General features: G+C 38.1%; 1 protein-coding gene across 4 annotated transcripts in view; it reads right to left on the bottom strand.

Moving 5' to 3' along the window:
• Window positions 1-22754, bottom strand: part of SIMC1 (SUMO interacting motifs containing 1) — an 81051-nt gene that overhangs the window by 22856 nt on the left and 35441 nt on the right. For all 4 annotated transcript variants that reach the window (XM_055324820.1, XM_055324823.1, XM_055324822.1 and 1 more), the window contains exons 3-7: window positions 21104-21336; window positions 20280-20349; window positions 8504-8658; window positions 2769-2921; window positions 780-908 (exon numbers count right to left, since the gene is read on the bottom strand). In XM_055324820.1, the coding sequence (XP_055180795.1) occupies window positions 780-908; window positions 2769-2921; window positions 8504-8658; window positions 20280-20349; window positions 21104-21336 (740 nt within the window). The remainder of the gene's footprint in view (window positions 1-779; window positions 909-2768; window positions 2922-8503; window positions 8659-20279; window positions 20350-21103; window positions 21337-22754) is intronic.

The following is a 22754-nucleotide window of genomic DNA, read 5'->3' as shown; positions in this document are numbered from 1 at the left end:
TATTCATTTATTTATTTTTTTCCTCTAGATTCTAAAATTACTGGTTAAAAGGAGGAATTGTTGGTCCTAGCCAAGAACTCTATTTCTTTATCCCCTCCTAAGGGAATGCTTTACTAATTCATGCTTAGAGAAACTGAATTTTTAATTCTTACTCTCTGGGCTTTTTCTACAGGTCCAACTGTTGTCATTCTTGGCTCACCTCTTCTTCCCCTAATAGTGGACATGCCTACTTCATTCATCAAGCCTCTAGTGAACATTTGTATCAGGCTCTATGGTTGAGGATCAGGGAATAGCTGAACCCTAAGGGATGAGTAAAGTTATTAGCCAAATGAATTAAATAAGAAACTGTAGGCTCCAGTTATGGTATCCTGCCTGTTTCAAGAACCTATGCCTTAGTTGCACATAATTCATTGAGAACCTTTTTTTTTTTTCCCCAAAAGGTTAAAGAGACAGGAACTATCTCTCCACCTCTTTTTTTTTTTTCCCAATTTAACTACTGCTCAGAATTTTCTTTTGAAATTCTGTTCCCAGGGGTATCTGGGTGGTACAATTGGTTGGGCATCTGACTCTTGGTTTTAGCTTAGGTTGTGATCCTGGAATCGTGGGATTGAGTCCCAAGTTAGGCTCCACACTTAGTGTGGAATCTGCTTGAGACTCTCTCTCCCTCTGCCCCTCACCCCTACTCGCTCTTCTCTAAAATAAATAAATAAATCGTTTAAAAAAAAAAAAAAAGACATTCTATTCCCAGAACATAAAACAGAAACAAAACTAAGACTCACCTCTGACTCCTCTCAGGAATGTCCAGCACAAACCCAAACATCATCTCAGCAATTTTATTGGAGCTGCAGGTGGGGGTCCTGTCTACCTCTACGGCTATGGACAGCATCCTTTGCAGCTGACACACAATCCTGTGTCCAGAACATAGAATACAAGTGAGTGGGAGAATGTGGCAAAGAGCCACCCTGCTAGCTGAGAGGTCCCCTCCCGTCTATGAAAGGATCTTGTAAAGCACATACTAGGTCAGAAAGAACTACTCAAGCTATCAGCATGCTTTTATTTAGCAATTTCACCTACCTGAATCCCTTTTGCCAGATCATACTATCTGAACCTCTCAGAACTTGTGGTTGAGCTGTAAAAGCAAGCTCCTTTTAAATTCAAAGATAGAAACATTTGATCTTAAGGATCTAGACAGCTTTAAGGATCTAACCTATAACTTCTCTATTTTCCAGATGAAGAAACGGGTCCAGGATGACTATTAGTCACTTGAACTTCTTTGATACAGGAGAAAATACATATTTACCATATGATTTTCCTGTCACTGATTCCTTTACAATTATCTTTTACAAAGTTCAGTCTCAGAACTTCAGCTGGTGGACTGTGACCCTCTCTCCCATCAAGACCTAAATGTGGGAGAAAGCCAGGCTGATATGGCAAAAAGAATCTAGGCTTTCCCTCAGAAATGTGGGCCTGGCCTGAAGTCGGCCTTTTTTAACATGCATTTTTATTTGTGATGGAAGAAAGGGCTCTGTTTTCAAAAAATCTTCAGCTAGTAACACAATAGGTGGGCCAGGGGCTTTGGCATCAGATTCTGCAATGACATTACAGGCTCTATGATCACAAGCTGGTCAACTTTTGAGAAGTTACTAAACTGCTCTGAGCCCAAGTCTTCTCATCTCTAAAACGGGGGAATAATACCATCTTTTTCATGAAGTTATAAGTGCTGTGTAAGATATCTGGCAGATTCACCCTTATTAATGGTAAATCGTAGTGCCGATCATTAAGATCATGATAAACTGACTTTTCAAGGGCCTTATTTTTATTTCTAGCAATATTTACTTATAATAAAAAATAGTAATAAAATAGATTATGATAAAGATTTTCTTTTACTGTAGGAATAGTGTCTGCTTCTCTCTTGGATCTATATACTAGGGTTCTAAGATAGCCCTACTTTAGGGCCTCCCCCACCCAGTCAAGCAAGTGCTTCATTGTTCTAAACATTCTCCCTTTAAATACAAGATTCTCTCTTCAATTAGTTAAAACCCATAGGCCTTATATGAAAATTAGATTGGGGCAACTACATTATAAGATAGTGTTAAGAATTTAGGCATAAATGTTGTATTTGAAATGTCAAATGTGACTGGCTTTTAATAGTATGACTGACATGGAATGGTAGGTTACTTATAAGGACAGCTCTGGATCCTAAAATCTTGGCATCTCTCAAAAAATGCCAAAACCACTCTCAAGCCCATAAAAGAAACACCAAGAATCTCTTCTCAGTGTGGTCTGAGGTAATGGGACCTGCCCTGGTCTGAGTCATTGCTGTTATAACCTGCTAGAATCTGCAGGTTGAATTGCTATTCTTCTCTCAGGACTGGAGGAGAGACATAAAGTTCCCTGAGGACTACAGGCTGCTGGAACACCCACTATCCATGACTTCTCTTCCATCAATGGTCATCTGAAGTGATGAGCAGCTGCAACCCTGCACTGTCACTTAGAATCCAGGAAACAAAATTCCCTAGCTTTTGTTTCACTTCGACTTTATGAACTTAAGTTCACTTAGTGAAGTCCTATTCATCTGAGAGGGAAAGCATCTGCTTTTGTTAAACTTTGGCACAGAATTTAGACAAACTAAGCCAGTCTTTAGTAAGAATCAGCCTATGTTTCAAGAGCCTGTTAATTTTGTGGAAACTTCTTTTAGGAATACTGCTGTTCTTTACTGCAATAAATCCCAACAGCCCTGGGAAAGACAATTTGTGCCTGCCCCTTACAGCTGATTGGTGTTCTTTGTCAGGTTGGCCTGGGGAGAAGGATGGTTACTGCTGGCCTTCAAGATTCCTGTTGCTGAAGAGGTTTGATTCCCATTTGGGGGTTGAGTTAATCCATCTTCAGTTACTACTTTGACCAACCACTTGATAACATCCCTGCAATGGAAAAAAGATTAGAACAAAAAAAGTTTAAACTTCTGTCTTATTGTATGGTGCTCAAAACCACAGCCTTAAACCTGGGCTCTGAAGCCCCTAGATTACTCCAAAGGCAATGAAGAGGGATCTTAGGTGATTTTCAATATTTAAACAAGTCTAATGGAAACCCTACATTTAATTGCAGTAAGCTTATAACAGCTAGCTGAAATATTGACATTTTCCTGAGATTATTGAAAGGTACCTCTGAGGTCAAAGAGTATCCATGGCCTCCTGACCAGGAACATTTCCTGGAGCAGATGGAAAGTCAGACTGGATGACCACTCAGGTCCTTGCTGGCTTTCTAGGATTAGGTATCATCTACTAATGCAAATAACTGAGGTTTAGAGTATGTGCAATAGAGTCATACTATATACAGGGTGAAGGCTCTAAAAGTTAGTAAGGTAAAACCATCTCAAACAGTCAAAATTACTATTGATGATCACTTAGGTAACCCAGGTAAAAATGGTAGATTTAATACACACTTCTAATTTTGTTACCTCCTAAAATCCCACTGATGCTACAGTAAATAATTCTTTTAAAAAATCCACAAGGAATGGGAAGAAAGGAAAGGAGACAACAACAGTGAAATTTTAGAGGATGGAAGGGAAATGAAGTATATTAACAAAATAGAATACTACATAGTAGTGAAAATGAGTAAGTTACAGTGATAAGTAACAGTATGGACAAACCTTAGTACTCTATAATATAAAGTGAAAAATAAGTCCCAATAGATTATGTATGGCATGATATCCTTTAATATACAGCAGAAAGGAACTAAAATATAAACATATACTGTATAGGAACACATTTTTAGATATAAAATTACATAAAAATGGAAAGGAAATGATGCACATTCAGTATGCTGATCACTTTGGGTACAGGAAGGTGCAAAAGTAGGTGATGGGGGATGGATGCATGGTTAGATGCAGGTAATTGTCAAGGTCCCAGCCTTTGATTTGAGGAGTCAATTAAGAGATGCTAATCATAAAATCAAAAGTTACCAATTAACTAAATAAGGCAAGTGTATTCATGTTTTTTTTTTTAAGATTTTATTTATTTATTCATGAGAGACACACACAGAGAGAGGCAGAGACACAGGCAGAGGGAAAAGCAGGCTCCATGCAGGGAGCCCAACGTGGGACTCGATCCCGGGTCTGCAGGATCACGCCCTGGACTGAAGGCGGCATTTAAACCGCTGAGCCACCAGGGCTGCCCCTCATGTTTTAAGGATGATTTCTTTTTTAAGAGAGGAAGAGAAGTCAGGGTCGGCACAGAGGGAGAGGGAGAGAAAGAATGTAAGCAGGCTCCATGCCCAGCATGGAACCCAATGTGGGGCTTGATCTCACAACCCTGAGATCATGACCTGAGTTGAAAATCAAGAGTCAGATGCTTAACTAACTGAGCTACCCATGTGCTCCTTTCCTTTAAGGATGATTCTTTTTTTTTTTTAATTTAAGATTTTATTTATTTGTTTATGAGAAACACACAGAGAGAGGCAGAGACATGGGAGAGGGAGAAGCAGGCTCCCTTCAGGGAGCCTCATGTGGGACTTGATCCCAGGACTCCGGGATCACAATCTGAGCCAAAGGCAGATGTTCAACCACTTAGCCACCCAGATGCCCCTTAAGGATGATTCTTAATCTGACTTTAGCAAAGGGATGGATTTTATTTTATTTATTCTTTTCCTAAAGATTTATTTATCCATGAGAGATACACACAGAGAGAGGCAGAGACACAGGCAGAGGGAGAAGCAGGCTCCATGCAGGGAGCCTGATGTGGGACTCGATTCCAGGTCTCCAGGATCAGGCCCTGGGCTGAAGGCAGTGCTAAATTGCTGAGCCACCCGGGCTGCCCAAAGGGATGGATTTTAACTGACTTAGTAGAATTGAGAAAACTTGTTTAGGAAGAGTAGAGCAAAAGCAATAGAGAAAAGCAATTCTACCTAATCCTGTTTACCAAAAAAGAAAAAAAAAAAAAGGAATCTTCAATAAGCTGTGCAAATGGCAGTGTAAGTCTTCTCTGAAATGAGAATTAAAGGATATAAGGGAAAATAAGCATAATGGTTTGTAAGCTCTTTAAGAAAATTTTAGACCCTAAACTACAGGTTAACATCCTGCAGAGATAAAACAGAGGGTCTTTGTACTAGGATATCAGGCACAGCTGGGAGGCAAGGGCATCAAAGCACAACAGGGGCATGACGTAAACATAAGCATGCTGAACGCAGAGACTCTTGCTATTTTCCCACACTTGTCTTTTAAAATCTTGGCATCCCAGTCTTTATCCTTTATGTAGAAAATAGGAAGTCTTCTCTGGAAAACCTATCCAGCCTAACAGGAAAGACCTGAAGACATTGACAAAGTATTTTTTAAGAAATGATGGGCAGCCTGGGTAGCTCAGCGGTTTAGCACCGCCTTCAGCCCAGGGTGTGATCCTGCAGACCCAGGATCGAGTCCCACGTTGGGTTCCCTGCATGGAGCTCCCTGCTTCTCCCTCTGCCTGTGTCTCTGCCTCTCTCTCTGTGTGTCTCTCATGAATAATAAATAAATAAACAAACAAACAAATAAATAAATAAATAGTCAGTTCCACCTACAGGGAAGTGCAGAAATGACAATTCCTCCCATGTACTCGGAACTCCCATCAGCTGTTGAGTCTTCACCCTTAAACTTGGATAGACTACCAAGGTTTACCAGACATTTATGGAAATATTCTATTATGAGAGATAAATAAAGGTCAAAGTAGCCAAGACCAGCTCCCCTCTCCCCCTAAAAAAGCAATTTAGGAGAAAATAAGACTATACAGAGAATAAAAAAAAAAACAAAAGCCATAATATCATCAATGATATGAGAAATGAGAATGTATGGGTCCATGAAAGAAGAAAACAAGAATAGAATACTTTTTATTAATTTTAAAAGGGGACATAAGAGACAAAGTTAAAAAGTCCTTGGAAATTAAAAAACATGATAACAGACATAAAAACTCTATTTTCTAGGAATGAAGGATGTTTCTAGACTGAATGCCCAGTATAGTGGATGAATGCAGACCTACAACAAGCATACTGGGCAATAAGAGGATTCTAAAAACTTTCAGAAGGAAAAATTAGGGCATATATAAATAATCAGTAATCAAAGTAGTTGATGACTTTAAAAAACTTATTTATTTATTTATGAAAGATACAGAGAGAGAGGCAGAGACATAGGCAGTGGAAGAAGGAGACTCCCTGTGGGGAGCCTGAGGCAGGACTTGATCCCGGAACTCTGGGATCATAACCTGAGTCAAAGGCAGATGCTTAACCACCCAGGTGCCCTCAGCTCATGACACTAGCCTGGATGTTTCCATAGGGTTTCCCCAGCTGATGAGGTTGGATGTTGTAAGCACCTGATTTAATGTAACACTGCCTTATTCTCATTTATTGCCTACTAGTACCTTCATCTATGTGTAAATTCCTTTCCTCTTCTGTTTCTATTAGGTTTCTAAAATAATAATAAAGTTTCCTTTCTTTTTTGAAACAGAAACATGGCTGTTGTGTCTTTTGTTCAGAACAGCACCCCTATGTTTACTGCAGCATTATTGACAATAGCTAAGACATGGAAGCAACCTAAGTATCCATCAATAAATGGATGGATAAAGATGTGATACATATATGTATATATACACATACATACATACATACGGTGGAATATTACTCAGCCACGAGAAAGAATGAGATCTTGCCATTTGTGAGAACATGGATAGTCCAAGAGGGTATTATTCTAGATGAAGTAAGTCAGAAAAAGACAAATATGATTTCGTATTGTTCATTTCATATTTCATATGATTTCACTTATTTGTGGAGTCTAAAAACAAAATGAACAAAAAACCAGAAACAGACTCATAAATACAGAAGACAAATTGGTGGTTGTCAGAGCACAAGGGGTGGGAGGATGAGTAAAATAGGTGAAGGGGATTGGGGGGTATAGGCTACAAGTTATGGAAGGAATAAGTCACAGGGATGAAAGGTACAGCACAAGGAATGAAGTCAACGATATTATGGAAGTGTTGTGTGGTGACAGATGGTAGCCATACTTGGGGTGAGCATAGCATGACATATAGAGTTGTCAAATCACTATACTGTTGTTTTATTTTTTTAAAGATGTTATTTATTTATTTATTTGACAGAAAGAGAGGAGAGAGAGCATACGCAGGGGAGTGGCAGAGAGAGAAACAGGGAGAAGCAGGCTCCCCATTGAGCAGAGAGCCTGACATGGGGTTTGACCCCAGGACCGCAGGATCATGACCCAAGCCAAAGGCCTATGCTTAACCAACTGAGCCACCCAGGTGCCCCTTAAATCACTATATTGTACACCTAAACTAATATAACACTATGTGTCAGCTATACTTAAATGAACAAAAACTCATCTTCGAGGTATAGTTTATATATAAGAAATTGCACCAGGTTTTTACTTGAATTTTGATAAACATATGTATACATCTGTGTTACCACAGCCTCAATCTAATATCCATCTCTTGGTGAATCAGACAGCAGGTTTTTCCTCCATCTGAACAGATTTTTCTCATTGATAAAAAACAAAATGGAAGATCTGGCTTGACTTAGAAGCCACAATGCTTATCTTTAAACCTTAAACCCAAGATCATACTCTGCATGGTGTAAAGTAGAAATGGAAGCAACTAATATGACTAGATCAAGTGGGTTTGTTTCTCCTGTCTCCACTCAATCCAATTCTCACAAAGCAGAATGGCTGGTAGAGTTGCTCTCATTAATAAAATGGTTATTTTTCTATTTAAAACCCAATCATGCTATCCCATGCTTTTTGTAGATTCCCTACTTACTGATTTTCTGTCCTATAATCACTAACATTTAAACTTTACGTAAAATGCCGCATCTAGGAAGATGAAAACGGTCATGCAAACTAAGCAGGGAAGCTGGATAATGCTCAAAACAATATGAAGCTTCCTCCTTTTTTCTACCTAAAGTAGTTATAATAGTCAATATCCCATATTGGCCTGTAGAAAACTATTTTTAACAAACATGAAAGAATATATGGGAACATAAATATGAATGGAAGAGTTTCAGTGATGCCGGTACTTTTGTTTGGTGAGGACCTTTTCCAAAAAAAGCAAAGGTTGTAGTCCCAAGCGGAAAATTCTGGCCTGAGATCACCACTCTAGAAATCACATTTATAAGGATATGGTACCTCCCTGCTCTGAAGCTTCCAGAAGCTCTTGCTTACCCTGATTCTATAAAAGCAGTTTTTATAAGTCACATAAGTTAAAGTTTCCCCCTGGGTCTCCTGAGGGTGTCTGGACAATTCTGAAATACACTAAAGGGCATCTGATGGTCTTGAGTAAAACCACAAAAGTTGCAGTGCCCAACACATAGCTGGTACAGAGAGACTGCCTTTTAGGATCATCTATAGTTTTAATAGCTATCCCTATTACACTATTGAGTGACATAAAGTCTCATCCAGTCAATGTTCTTGAGCCTTAAGTAGCTGCTCACCTGCGCCCCCAACCTCTTGTCACCCCCAGGCTCAGGCGCTGGTTACCTGACATTGTGGGGCTGCTTGTCACAGGACAGCACAGTGCTTGCAATGGATTGCTGCAGATGCTGTCGCTGCCTCCTCAGGATCTGCTGGAAGTCATCTTCCAGGGTCTGGACCACGTAACGCAGAAAAAGGACTCGCCCAGGCAGATTCTGTCCCTATGGAAGAAAAAATGAAAAGCATTTCCTCTCAATTTCCTGAGTATTGGGTTCTCAGAAATACAAGTGCAAGGGAAGGCCATGTGTCAACAATGTGTCTGTACCTAAAATCCTATCCTGAAAGAGAGCAGGCAGTCTAGGTCATTACAAAAGAGGGAAAATAGGGCAGTCCCAGATCTTGGAGGCTCAGGGCTGCAGACTTCCTAATTTTAGGAAATAGATAACCATGAGAGAAGTCAGTCTCTCACTAAACTTGACTATCAGTCTCAGGATAAACCCCAAACTGTGGATATCAGAATGGAGAGACAAAAACTGTTTTCTAAATCACCCTGTTGAGCTGCTGGGTCAGCAACCATGATGTCCATACCACTGTTAAATTTCTAGCAACATGAGCTGATGTATATTGTTATTGCTTAAGCAAGCTGGGTTTTCTGTTACAGGTGAAATGATCATAAGAAAGCCCAACCGATAAAGAACGTAGGCTTTGATGGCACACAGACCTTATATATTTATTTTTGTTTGAATTTTTTATAGATTTATTTATTTATTCATGAGACACACACACACACACAGAGGCAGAGACATAGGCAGAGGGAGAAGCAGGCTTCCCACAGGGAGCCCGATTTGGGACCCGATCCTGGATCTTGTGAGCTGAAGGTAGACGCTCAACTGCTGAGCCACCCAGGTGTCCCTGTTTGATTGTTTTAAACTCATATCCACACCTTATTCAACTCACCCTTCTGAGTCTCAGTGTCTTTGTGATTTATGTGGTGATAACACTGACTATACCAAAATCAATGTAAGTACCTGTGACACACCAGGCAGACACATACCATTTGTTGGTCTCCTTTTACTGGGAGACAAGTGCTGGGACCCAGGTCCAGGAGCTCAGGCTTTGAAAATTCAAAGGGTAAGGCCCCAAACCATTTCTGGGCTCTATAGGAACTTTTCAAACACCAGGGCGTAGGCATATATTCTGAGAATATACACTCCTGGACTAGGGTACAATTTAGTCAGTAGGAAAAAGAATGACCATTGTAAGCACAAATGATTTCTTTCTTTTTAAAGAGGAGGTGGGGATAAGATAACTTTGTCTTTCAAATGTGTATATTTTTTCTCTAATCCTTATTAATTGGTGCAAATGATTTCTGAAAAATCAAGTACTTGCACTAGATTTATGATGGAAGTCTTCCACTAACACCATTCTCCACTACTGCTTGCCCCCAGCAGTACCCTCGAGGGAACTTTTTTTTTTTAATTTTTATTTATGATATTTTATTTATGATAGTCACAGAGAGAGAGAGGGAGAGAGGCAGAGACATAGGCAGAGGGAGAAGCTAGCTCCATGCACCGGGAGCCCGACGTGGGATTCGATCCCGGGTCTCCAGGATCGCGCCCTGGGCCAAAGGCAGGCGCCAAACCGCTGCACCACCCAGGGATCCCTAGAGGGAACTTTTAAACTCTTTCTTCTGAAAGTTACTGTAAACATCTCTAAAAAATATGCTATCACTAGTTTTTTGATTTATCAAATTTAGACATTACCTATTGGCTTCTGCTGTGCTAGATAAGGATTTAACTCACTTATGCCACTTCCCTGCTTCTCTTCTAAAATAACTATCTTGATCTACGTTCCATCATCTATAGGTAGTATGTCTTAAATCCCCACTTTGTAAGATAAAGATGTTATAGCAACATGTAGGGAGAGGCAGAGACACAGGCAGAGGGAGAAGCAGGCTTCATGCAGGGAGCCTGACGGGGGACTTGATACCAGGTCTTCAGGATCAGGCCCTGGGCTGAAGGCAGTGCTAAACCACTGAGCCATCTGAGCTGCCCAAGTTTTAGAACATCTTCATAGGGGTGCCTGGATAACTCAGTTGATTAAGTGTCCAACTTTTGGTTTCAGTTCAGGTCATGAGCTCATTGGTCATGAGACTGAGTCCCATGATAGGCTCCATGCTCAGTGCAGAGTGTGCTTAAAGATTCTTTCTTTCTGTCCCTCCGTTACTCATGCGTGGTCTCTTGCTCTCTCTCTAAAATAAGTAAGTAAATCTTAAAAAAAAAAAAGAGAGAACATCTTCATGATTGAAATAGGATCTCCCTTACTTGTTTACAGTTAATTCCCATTCCCACCTCTAGCCCCAGGCAACCATTCCTCTACCCTACTGATTTGCCCTTCTGGACAGTTCATATATGCAGAATTATTCAATATGTGATTTTGTGTATGTGGCTTCCTTTTACTTAGCTTAATATTTTTTGAGGCTTGTCCATATCATAGCATGTATCAAGGGTTCATTTATTTTTTTATTTTTTTAAGATTTTATTTTTAAGGGTTCATTTATTTTTATTACTGAATAGTACTCCCATGTATGAATAAAGCACATTTTGCTTTTCCATTGAACTGTTGATGGACATTTGGGTTGTTTCCACTTTTTGACTATTATGAATAATGCTGCTATGAACATTCCCATGTAAGCCTCTGTTAGACATATATTCTCATTTTGGGGGGATTGGTACCTGGAAGTGGAATAGCTGGGTGATATGATAAGTTCATGTTTAATTTTTTAAAGAAACTGCCAAACTGTTTTCCAAAGTGGCTGTGCCATTTACATTCCCACCAGCAATGTATGAGACTTCCTGTATCTCTGCTTTTGTGGCAACATTTGTGATTACCTATTTTCTTTCTAAATCTTTAAAAAATTATGGCAAAAACATATAAAGTTTACTATTTTAACCATCTTTAAGTTTACAGTTCAGTACTGTCAAGTATATTCACATAGTTGTGCAACAGACCTCCAGAACTTTTCCATCTTGTAATATGAAACTCTATACACATCAAACAATAATACCCTATTTCCCTCTCCCCCAACCCCTAGTAACCCACATTCTATTTTCTTAAAAATTTTTTTTTTGAAAATTTAAGTGGGCTCCATGCCCAGTGCAGAGCTTAATGTGGGACCCAATATGGGGCCTGAACCCATGACCCAGAGATCAAGACCTGAGCTAAAGTCAAGAGTTGAAAGCCCAACCAACTGAACCGCCCCTATTTGTTTTTTTTTTAAGATTTTTTTATTTATTCATGAGAGACAGAGATAGAGATAGAGATAGAGAGAGAGAGAGAGAGAGAGAGAGAGAGAGAGAGAGGCAGAGACACAGGCAGAGGGCGAAGCAGGTCCCATGCAGGGAGGGAGATGTGGGATCTGATCCCGGGTCTCCAGGATCACAACCTGGGCCAAAAGCAGTGCTAAACTGATGACCAACCTGGGCTGCCCTGTTTTTTATAGTAATACGATTACTGTAGACACCTTGGGTACATCAAATTATATAGTGTCTTTTTGTGACTGGCTTTTTTCACTTAGTGTCTTGTCTTCATTATGCTACCACCCATGTTGTAGCATAGGATGGGAGGATTTCCTTCCCGTTTAAAAGCAGAATTAGTACTTCTTCTTATCTGCATATATCCTTTTTTGTTTACCTAGTCATCTGTTGATAGGCACTTTGGTTGCTTCTACTTCTTGGCTATTGTGAATGATGCTGCTATGAACATGAATGTGCAAATATCTCTTCAAGACCCTCTTTCTTTTTTTTTTTTTTTAAAGATTTTATTTATTTATTCATGAGAGACACGGAGAGAAAGGCAGAGACACAGGCAGAGAGGATAAGCAGGCTCCATGCAAGGAGCCCGACGTGGGACTCGATCCCAGGTCTCCAGGAACATGCCCTGAGCCAAAGGCAGATGCTCAACCACTGAGCCACCCAGGTGTCCCTCAAGACCCTCTTCCAATTCTTTTACATATATACCAATGTGGGAATATATGAAGTGGGAGTGATGGGTCATATGGTAATTCTATTTTTAATTTTTTGAAGAACCACCATACAGCTTTCCATAGCAATTGTACCATTTTATAATCCTACCCACAGGGGGCAAGTGTTCTAATTTCTTTATATTCTTGCCACTACTTACTTTCTGTTAAATTTTTTTTTATTTTAGGGGCACCAAGGTGGCTCAGTGATTGAGCATCTGTCTTTGGCTCAGGGCCAAAGATCTTGCACTGGGCTCCCTGCAGGGAAGCCTGCTTCTCCCTCTGCCTATATCTCTGCCTCTCTCTCTGTGCCTCATTAATAAATAAAACCTTAAATTTTTTTTTGTTTTAATAATACCTATCCTGATGAAAAGATACCTCATTGCAATTTTGATTTGCATTTCTCTGTGTTTAGTGATACTGAGCATCCTTTCATATGCTCGTTGGCCATTTGTATATCATCTCTAGAGAAATGTCTATTCAAATTGTCCTTTTAAAAACCAGGTTATTTTGTTTTTCTTTCTTTTTTTAAAAATTCTTTTTATTTGTTTATGATAGTCACACACACACAGAGAGAGAGAGGCAGAGACACAGGCAGAGGGAGAAGCAGGCTCCATGCACCGGGAGCCCGACGTGGGATTCGATCCCGGGTCTCCAGGATCGCGCCCTGGGCCAAAGGCAGGCGCTAAACCGCTGCTCCACCCAGGGATCACCCATTTTGTTTTTCAATTTTCCCTTTAATTCTGTCAGTTCTGTAGTAAAATGTTTAAATTTTGAGTTATAGGAGTTCTTTATATAGTCTGGATATTAAGCCTTTATCAGAAATGTGGTTTTACAATGTTTTCTCCCATTCCATAGACTGCCTTTTCACTCCTATGTTCTCTGATGCACAGAAGTTTTAAACTTTGATGAAGTTTCATTTGTCTATTTTTGCCTTTTTTTGCTTGTGTCTTTGGTGTCATATCCAAGAAAACAATGCCAAATTCAATGTCATGAAGCTTTCCCCTTTATTTTCTCTTAAGAGTTTTATAGTTTTTGGTCTGATATAGGAGATCTTTTTCTACTTTGAGTTAATTTTTGTACATGGTATTAGATAAGGGTCTAATGTGATTCTTTTGCATATGGCTATCCAGTTTTCCCAAAACCATTTGTTGAAGAGACTATCTTTTCCCCCATTGAATGGTCTTGGGCACCTTTGATGAACATCATTTGACCATACTCACAAAAATTTTTTTTGGTTCTCCATTTTATTCCACATGTCTATTCGTCTGTCTTTATGAGATTACACACTGTTTTGATGACTGTAGCTTTGTTATATGTTTAAAATAAAGAAGAATGAGTATTCCAACTTTGTTCTTCAAGATTGTTTTGGTTTCTCAGGATCCTTTGACATTCCATATGAATTTTAGGATAGATTTTTCTATTTCTGCAAAATAAATGCTGCTGGGATTTTGATAGGGGTTGTGCTGACTCCGTGGATTACTTTGGATACTACTAACATCTTAACAATATTAAATCTTTCAATCTATGAACATGAGATACTTTATCATTTATTTATGTCTTATTTCTTTCAGTAATGTTTTGTAGTTTTCAGTGTATAAATTGTTCATCTCCTTGGTTAGCTTAACCCCTAAGTATTTTATTTTATTTTTTTTAAGATTTTATTTATTTATTCATGAGACACACAGAGAGAGGCAGAGACATAGGCAGAGGGAGAAGCAGGTTCCATGCAGGAGGCCCGATGCGGAACTTGATCTCAGGACCGGGATCACATCCTGAATCAAAGGCAGGTGCTCAACAGCTGAGCCATCCAGGCGTCCAAGTATTTTATTGTTTTTGATGCTATTGCTAATAGAATTGTTTTCTTAATTTCCTTTTCAAATTGTGAGTATACAGAAATGCAATTGATTTTTGTGATTTTGTATCCTGCAATTTTGCTGAATTTGTTTATTAGCTCTAATTTTTCTGTATGGAATCTTTAAGGCTCTCTTCATATAAGATCATGTTATCTATGAAAAGAGATAATTCTGCTTCTTGCTTTTTAATTTGGATGTCTTTCATTTTCCTTCTTTGCTAACTGCTTTGGTTAGAACTTCCAATACTATGTTGAATAAAAGTGACAAAAGTAGGTATCCTTACATTATTCCTGGTCTTGGAGGAAATGCTTTCAGTATTTCACCATTGAATATGTTTGCTGTGGGTTTTTCCATATGTGTTTTTTATGAGATAGTTTCCTTCTATTGCTAGTTTGTTGAGTGTTTTTATAATGAAATGTGTTGAATCTTGTCAAATGTGTTTTTTTGCATCAATTCAGATGATCATGTGGTTTTTGTCCTTCACTCTATCAATGTACTGTAATTCACTGACTGATTTTTGTATATTGAACTACTTGTATTCCCAGATAAATCCCACTTGATTATGATGTATAACCCATATGATATGGTGCCAAATTTGGTTCGCTAGTATTTTGCTGTGGATTTTGCATCAATGTTCATAAGGGATATTGGTCTGCAGTTTTCTTCTATTTTTTTTAAAGATTTTATTTACTTATTCGTGAGACACACACACACACACACACACACAGAGAGAGAGAGAGAGAGAGAGAGAGAGAGAGAGAGAGGCAGAGACACAGGCAGAGGGAGAAGCAGGCTCCATGCAGGGAGCCTGATGTGGGACTCGATCCTGGGTCTCCAGGATCACGTCCTGGGCTGAAGGCAGGCGCTCAACCGCTGAGCCACCCAGGGATCCCTGCAGTTCTCTTCTAGTGTCTATATCTGGCTTTAATATCATGGTGATGCTGGTTTCACAGAATGAAGATACTTTGTATGATATCGATCTTTTAAAATCTATTGGAACTTAATTAATGGCCTAACATATTGTCTATCATGGAATATGTCCTGTGTGCACTAAAAGGAAGGTGTATGCTGTTGTATGTATATACAGAATACAGAATATTTTATATATAACTATTTGATCTGGTTGGTTTATTGCATTAATTTTTCTCTTTCCTTAATTATCTTCCATGATGGTTATTCCACTAATTACTGAGAGTGGGTCATTGAAGTCTCCAATTATTAATATAGAGTTGTCTATATTTCCCTTCAATTCTGTCAGTTTTTTTTTAATTTTTATTTACTTATGATAGTCACAGAGAGAGAGAGAGAGAGAGGCAGAAACACAGGCGGAGGGAGAAGCAGGCTCCGTGCACCGGGAGCCCGATGTGGGATTCAATCCCGGGTCTCCAGGATTGCGCCCTGGGCCAAAGGCAGGCGCCAAACCGCTGCGCCACCCAGGGATCCCAATTCTGTCAGTTTTTGCTTCATATCTTGATAGTCTGTCATTACATACATAATTATTTATGATTGTTATATTTTAGAGCTATATTGAACCTTTTTTTTAATTTATTTTTTTTATATTGAACCTTTTAATTAATGTACTGTCCTCCTTTATCTCTTATAATATTTTCTGATTTAAAGTCTTTAGCCTCATATTAGTACAGTCACTTGTGCTCTTTTGGTTACTATTTACATGGAGTATCTTTTCCCATTCTTTCACTTTCAATCCACTTATATCTTTAGATCTAAAGTGAGTTTCTTGTAAATAGCATGTAGTTGGATCATGTGTTTTAATATATTCCATCAATCTCTGTCTTTTGATTGGAGAGTTTAATTCATTTACATTTACAGCAATTACTGATAAGTAAAAGAGCTCAGTTGATAGAGCATGTGACTCTTGATCTTGGGGTTATAAATTTGAGCCCCAAGTTGGGTGTAGAGATTACTAAAAAAAAATGTTTTTAAAAAGCATTTACTAAAAAAATAAAAAAAATAAATAAAATAAATAAATAAAAAGCAATTACTGATAAGGAAGGATGCACTTTTGTCATCGTGCTATTTGTTTTCTAAATGCCTTATAGATTCATACTAAAAATAAATAAATAAATAAATAAATAAATAAATAAATAATAAATGCCGTATAGCTTTTTTGTTCCTTATTTTCTGAATTACTGTTTTTTATTTTTAGTTGATTTTTTATAGTGAAAGGTTTAAATTCTTTTGTCATTTCCTTTTGTGTATTTCTATTGCTATTGTCTTTGTGGTTATCATCATGATTCCAATTAATATTCTAAAGTTATAATATTCTAATTTGAATTTATACAAGCTTAACTTTAGTAACATATAAAAACTGTGCCTTGGGTAGCCCCGGTGACTCAGTGGTTTAGCGCCACCTTCAGCCCATGGCGGGATCCTGGAGTCATGGGATCCTGGAGTCCGGGGATTGAGTCCCACATCAGGCTCCCTGCATGGAGTCTGCTTCTCGCTCTGCCTGTGTCCAGAATATTCTAAAACTCCAGAATATGTTTGATTCTTTCTGCCTCTCTCTCTGTCTCTCATGAATGAATAAATAAAATCTTAAAAAAAACCTGTGCCTTTACAGCTTTATTTTGGTTGTTGATGTCATATAACTACATCTTCATACAAAACAAATTAATAATTCTTTTAAATGCATTAGTGTCTTAAATTATGTAGAAAGCAAAATATGGAATTTCAAAGCTATAATAATACTAGCTTTTAGATTAATAATTATGAAACTTGAATTAGTCACTTAACCATATACAAAACCAAATGTTATAAAATGTTACAATAATAGTAGTTTTTATGATTGCCCATGTATTTACCTTTACTGACATCTTTATTTCTTCATATGGCTTCAAGTTACTATTTGGTGTTTCATTATACTCTGTAGGATCCCTTTTAGGCTTTTTTGCTGGGCAGGGCTAGTGGAAATGAACTCCCTCAGCTTTTGTTTATCTGGGGATGTCTTTATTTCTGTCTCATTTTTGAAAAACAGTTTTGTTGAATAAAGGAATCTTGGTTGAGTTTTATTTTTTAGCACTTTGAATATATCTGCCGACTACCCTCTGGCCTTCAAATTTTCTGATGAGAAATCTGCTTATTATCTTACTGAGATCTTGTATGTGATGTGTTGCTTCTCTCCTGCTGCTCTCCCTCATTTTTGAAGGATGAGTTTGCCAGATACAGTATTTTTGGTTGGTAGCTTTTTTTCCTTCAGTACTTTGAATATAACATCCCATTGCCTTTTGACTTGTAAGGTTCTGCTGAGAATCTGCTGAAAATCTTATACAAGCTCTCTTCTATATTGTAAATCACTTTTTTCTTGTTTTCAAGATTCTGTCTTTAACTTTTGACACTTTGATTATAAAGTGTCTTGTTGTGGGTCTCTGGTTTAACCATAGTGGAGTTGAGCTTTATAAAACTAAATATCCATTTCTTTCCTCAGATTTGGGAAGTTCTAGGTCATTATTTTTTTCAAATAAGCTTTCTGCCCCTTTCTCTCTTCTCCATCTTGAACTCCCATAATGTATATATGGTCCACTTAATTACGTCCCATAGTCCCTTAGGCTCTTTTCAATTTTCTTCATTATATTTTCTTTTGCTCCTCTGATTCAATGATTTCAAATGACCTTTCTTCAAGTTCATTGACTGTTTTCTTCTGCCCATCAAGTCTGCTAGTGAATTATTCAATTCTGTTATTTCAGCTCCAGAATATGTTTGATTCTTTCTAATAGTTTTTTGTTTAATACTCTAATTTTGTTCATGCATCATTTTCATGCTTCAGTTAGTTGTTTACCTCTCTTCTCTTTTAGCTCCTTGTACATTTTTTTAAAAGATTTATTTATTATTTGAGAGAGGGAGCGCACATGAGTTGGGTGCGGAGCAGAAGCAGAGGGAGAGAGAGAATCCCAAGCCAACTCTGTGCTGAGCAAGGAGCCCATTTCAGGGCTTGATCCCATGATGACTTGAGCCAAAATCAAGAGTTGGATGATTAAGCAACTGAGCCACGCAGGACCCTCCTTGTGCATTTTTAAGGTAGTTTAAAAACATTCTTTGTCATGAAGTTGAGAAATCTGTGTTTCTTTATGGTTGGTTTCTGGAACTTTATTCTATTTCTTTGACTAGGACATATTTCCCAGTTTCTTTGTATGCCTTGTAATCTTTTGCTGAGGTTTATGCATTTAGAAAAACAAATACCCTCCCCAGTCTATCCACTGAGTTTATTAAGGGTAAGATCTTCACCAATTAGCCTGGACTAAAGTTCTGGACTCTCAGGCCTCTGCTGGGTATGTGTTTTCTCTGGGCTTGTATCTGTGCTTTTATCTGTCTTAATTTCCCAAATCGCTTGCTTTTGTTTCTTCTCAGGAGCACATAGGCTATTGTCCTTCTCTTACCTGCCTGTGGAACTACAAATCCCTGAAGCTCTAACATGTGGCAGTGGTCACTTCACTTTTCAGCAGCTTCCAAATTATCCCACTATTCTCATCGGTGATCTGAATCAGGTGAGACAAAACTGTCCTTTGCACAGTTCCCTAACAAGCCAGGGCACTGGACTCAAAGTCTACTCTTTTGTTTTGACACTGAGGGGAGACCTGGGGAATATGAGGTTTTCTCCCAGTTGCATCATGCTATGCTGGGGAGGGGAGAAGCATAAGCACACAAAATAACACAAAATTTCCTACTGCTTTCATTGAGTCCCTTCTTGATTATGCATTCTCCTGGGTACCAAAGCTTCTCAACTGATCTCCAGAGTTTTCACAGAGGTATTCTGGTCCATGTTTTTTTTGTTTGTTTGTTTGTTTTTTTTTTTAGCATGGCATCTTTATAGGAGGACAATAGTCTAGAGCTTCCTTGTCTATCATCTTGGTGGTTTCCCAGATCATTCTTAAAGCTCTAAATTATTTTGCTCCAATCTGGACTGAATGCTCTCTAGGTCTACTATTCACCATAATTTTAGGAATTCTCTTCATTGTTCTCTTGGATTAGATTTAGTGTTCCCTGGATCCTGTACCTCCCTCTTTATTATTATCCTATTCTTTTGACGCATACCTTTAGGTAACCAAAGAAATGGGGTGTGGAGATATTTTTTCAAGTTCCTGCTTGTCTTTATGCTACACTCACACTTGAATAATAGTTTTGTTGAGTACAGACATCTAAATTGAAAGTAATTTGTTCCATCCAAGTGTTGTGGGTGAACAGACAGAAAGCTGGCAAGTAAGTTTAGGGATCCCTAAAAGTCAGAATGTAGAAAACTTTTTTTTTCTGGAATACTAACTCTATACTAGGTGCCATTGTTTATGACAGATGGTTCATTCAATGTTTTTAGACAATAAATCCTCTAACTTTTTGCCTGAAATTAATTTGGTAACCTGATGACTGAACTTCCTGTACTCAAGAATGGAGAGTTTGTCAGGTCCATCTACAAGCTTTCAACAGATTTACAGCCTATGTCTGACTCCAACCCTCTTATATATGTTGTGTTTCTGAGTTGAAAACAAAAACACAACAACTCCGTGCTAAGCAAGGAGCCCATTTCAGGGCTTGATCCCATGATGACTTGAGTGCTCTGCTCTAAGTGCAGATTTCCTCTCTCCTTGGCCGCATATATTATAGCCTGTGGCTTTCTCTCCCTAGCTTCACCAGTCAACACTTACATTTCCTTTAGTTCTTCTAGTTTTCATTCAGGTTTCTTGCCCTTCCCCTTATTTTTGTTGCCATGCATTTATATCTTTTTCTATTCATTGACTATTCTTTTTAATGGGATCTCAAGAAGGAGAGGAATAAGTAAATGTACTTAATTTTGAATTGGAAGACAGCATATACCATTTCAGCAGGAATTTTTTTATGGGGGTGAGAGTAAAAGGAGGGAGTAATGGCAAAGACTTTACTACCAGATTTGCTGTCACATTTGTTTCTAATTAAAACTTCTTGTGCAAAAGATACACCCTCATAATTATTATGTTACCTCTTCCTCCATAACATAAGTGAGCAGCTTCCAGTCCCACTCCACTGTCTTGGCGTTAGCTGGATGTAGCCTGAAAGTCAAGAGACATCAATTAGAATTCTGGAGAGTTCAATGAAGAGGGGATGGGATGTAAAAGATGCCAGAAACAAGAAACCTCCTCTTATCCTCACTGCTCTTGCCCATCCTTTGACATGATACTATGCCATCTGAGGGTAGTGGAACTTCAGTATTTTTGCTATTCACTATCCACTTCTCTTTTGGAAGGCATCACTATCCCAATTTTGCCTTGGAGAAATCAACTCTTTATTACTCTTAGCCCATTAGCTTTATCTACCAGGATCCTAGGATGAAGCCTATGAAGCATATATAGCCAATCAAGATATTCTATCTCTCACTTCACAGTGATTGGTTAAAAAATGGGCTCATGTTCTATGTTATGCCAATTAAAGCCTACAAGACTCAATTACAGAACTCTTGTGTGATTATAAAGGAGGTGGATTCTCTCTCTCATAAAAGCTAGAACTAAGAAGACTACTATGTAGACCCTGAAAAGGGAACAAAGCAGGACTGAAAAATGGATTCTGGTAACCATTCTGAACTGAAATAAGTCTTATTCCTAGGTTTCTAGTAACATGAATTATTAAATTCTCTTTAATCAGCTGTTAAAGTTAGTTTGGATTGGGTTTCCTGTCACTTGCAACCCAAATAACACTGACATACTAAGTCACCCTCTCTAATGGTTAGCTGAATCAAGCTTAGGCAAAAGAGAGCTATGCCCTGAGTTCAGGCTCCCTAGGAGATTCATCAACATCTAAGGTTCATACTGTTGAATTTTCATGAGAAGCATATAGGCCTCCTTCAGGACATCCACAGTCTCAGAGCCACTGAGCAGGATTTTCTGGATGATGTGAGCCACAATTTCTCTGGGTGGGTAATGCTGGGGTGACACAAAGTCCATCAAAAACTGCACAGTCCCCAGGGGAAAATTTTCTTCAATGGTGTTTGTTACCATTCTTAGTCTTCGATGAGGAATGGGTTCTAATTTTTGACCCTTACTCTGTAGAGATAAAAAGAAAGAAATTAGGATAGGTTTCTTTTTCTTTTTTTTTTTTTAAAGATTTTATTTATTTATTCATGCGAGACGCAGAGAGAGAGAGAGGCAGAGACACAGGCAGACTCCCTGCAGGGAGCCTGATGCGGAATTCTATCCCAGGACCCCAGGATCATGACTTGAGCCAAAGGCAGACGCTCAACCACTGAGCCACCCAAGTGCCCCTAAGATAGATTTCTACAGACATAAAAACAAGAGGTTCTGAAATAGGTTAGATAGATAGATAGCAAAATTTTCCATGCTTTTGAAATATTCATAATTAAAAATAAAAAGACTGAAAAGTCTTACCTAAAAACTTTTAATGACATGGGAAAATATGTATATTAAGTTAAAAAAATAAGAATTTAAAGTTGTACATATAATATAAAATATTATATTATAGTAAAATATAGCATAGAAAAAAATGTACAAAAGAGTCAATAGCTAGCCTAAGTTGATTTTGTAGTGAAGGTGAGAAGATAGTTAGGGGTAGTTATGATACTATATCAGATACTGAAATAAAGAGATGAAGAAAAATGTTTTAAATATGTTTTATTGTTAAAAGAAGAATCCCATTTTGTTGATTTACTGTCAACAGTAAATGTTAAGTTGCTTCCCCTATATCCCCCCAAAGTATGTATGTATGTAAAAAGACTGGGAGAGAATATGTGAAAAGTGGTTTTCTATTATCTGGGTGGTGGATGGAATTATGGATGATTTTCCTTTATATGCTCTTTTGTATTTTTCCATAACTGATACACATTATTTTCATAATCAGAAGGAAAAAAACATTTATGTTTTTTTTAAGATTTTATTTATTTATTCATGAGAGACACAGAGGGTGAGAGAGAGAGGCAGAGACACAGGCAGAGGGAGAAGCAGGCTCCACCCAGAAGCCCGATTCAGGACTTGATCCCAGGACCCCAGGATCACACCCCAGGCTGAAGGCAGGCACCAAACCACTGAGCCACTCAGGGATCCCCATATTTAAGTTTTTGATATTGAAATGTAACAACAAGAATAATTTTTGAACATTTACTTTACCCTCACTTTAATTCTCACAAAACCCTAATAAAAAGGTACTATTATTATTTCTATTTTATAGATAAGGAAACTGAGATTTAGAGTAAGCATTTGTCATGCAACAAATGGCAGAAGCTGATTTCACACATGGGTGGTATAATTCCAGATCTACCCTCTACATTCATGCTACCTCTAAATAATAAAACCAACAATAATAAATATATTTTTGTTAAAAATCCCCATCATTAAAAAAAGTTAAAATGCCTATGTATAAAAAGGCAACTGAGCAGGCAATACACCAAAATTATTAACAATAATAAATGCTGACCTATAGCACCATAAGTAATTAATTTTTTATATTT

This window comes from Nyctereutes procyonoides, unplaced genomic scaffold (genome assembly GCF_905146905.1).
Source record: "Nyctereutes procyonoides isolate TBG_1078 unplaced genomic scaffold, NYPRO_anot_genome, whole genome shotgun sequence".
Lineage (NCBI taxonomy): Eukaryota > Metazoa > Chordata > Mammalia > Carnivora > Canidae > Nyctereutes > Nyctereutes procyonoides.
Note: the sequence above shows the minus strand (reverse complement) of the source record. Positions and strands in the feature narration are given on the sequence as shown.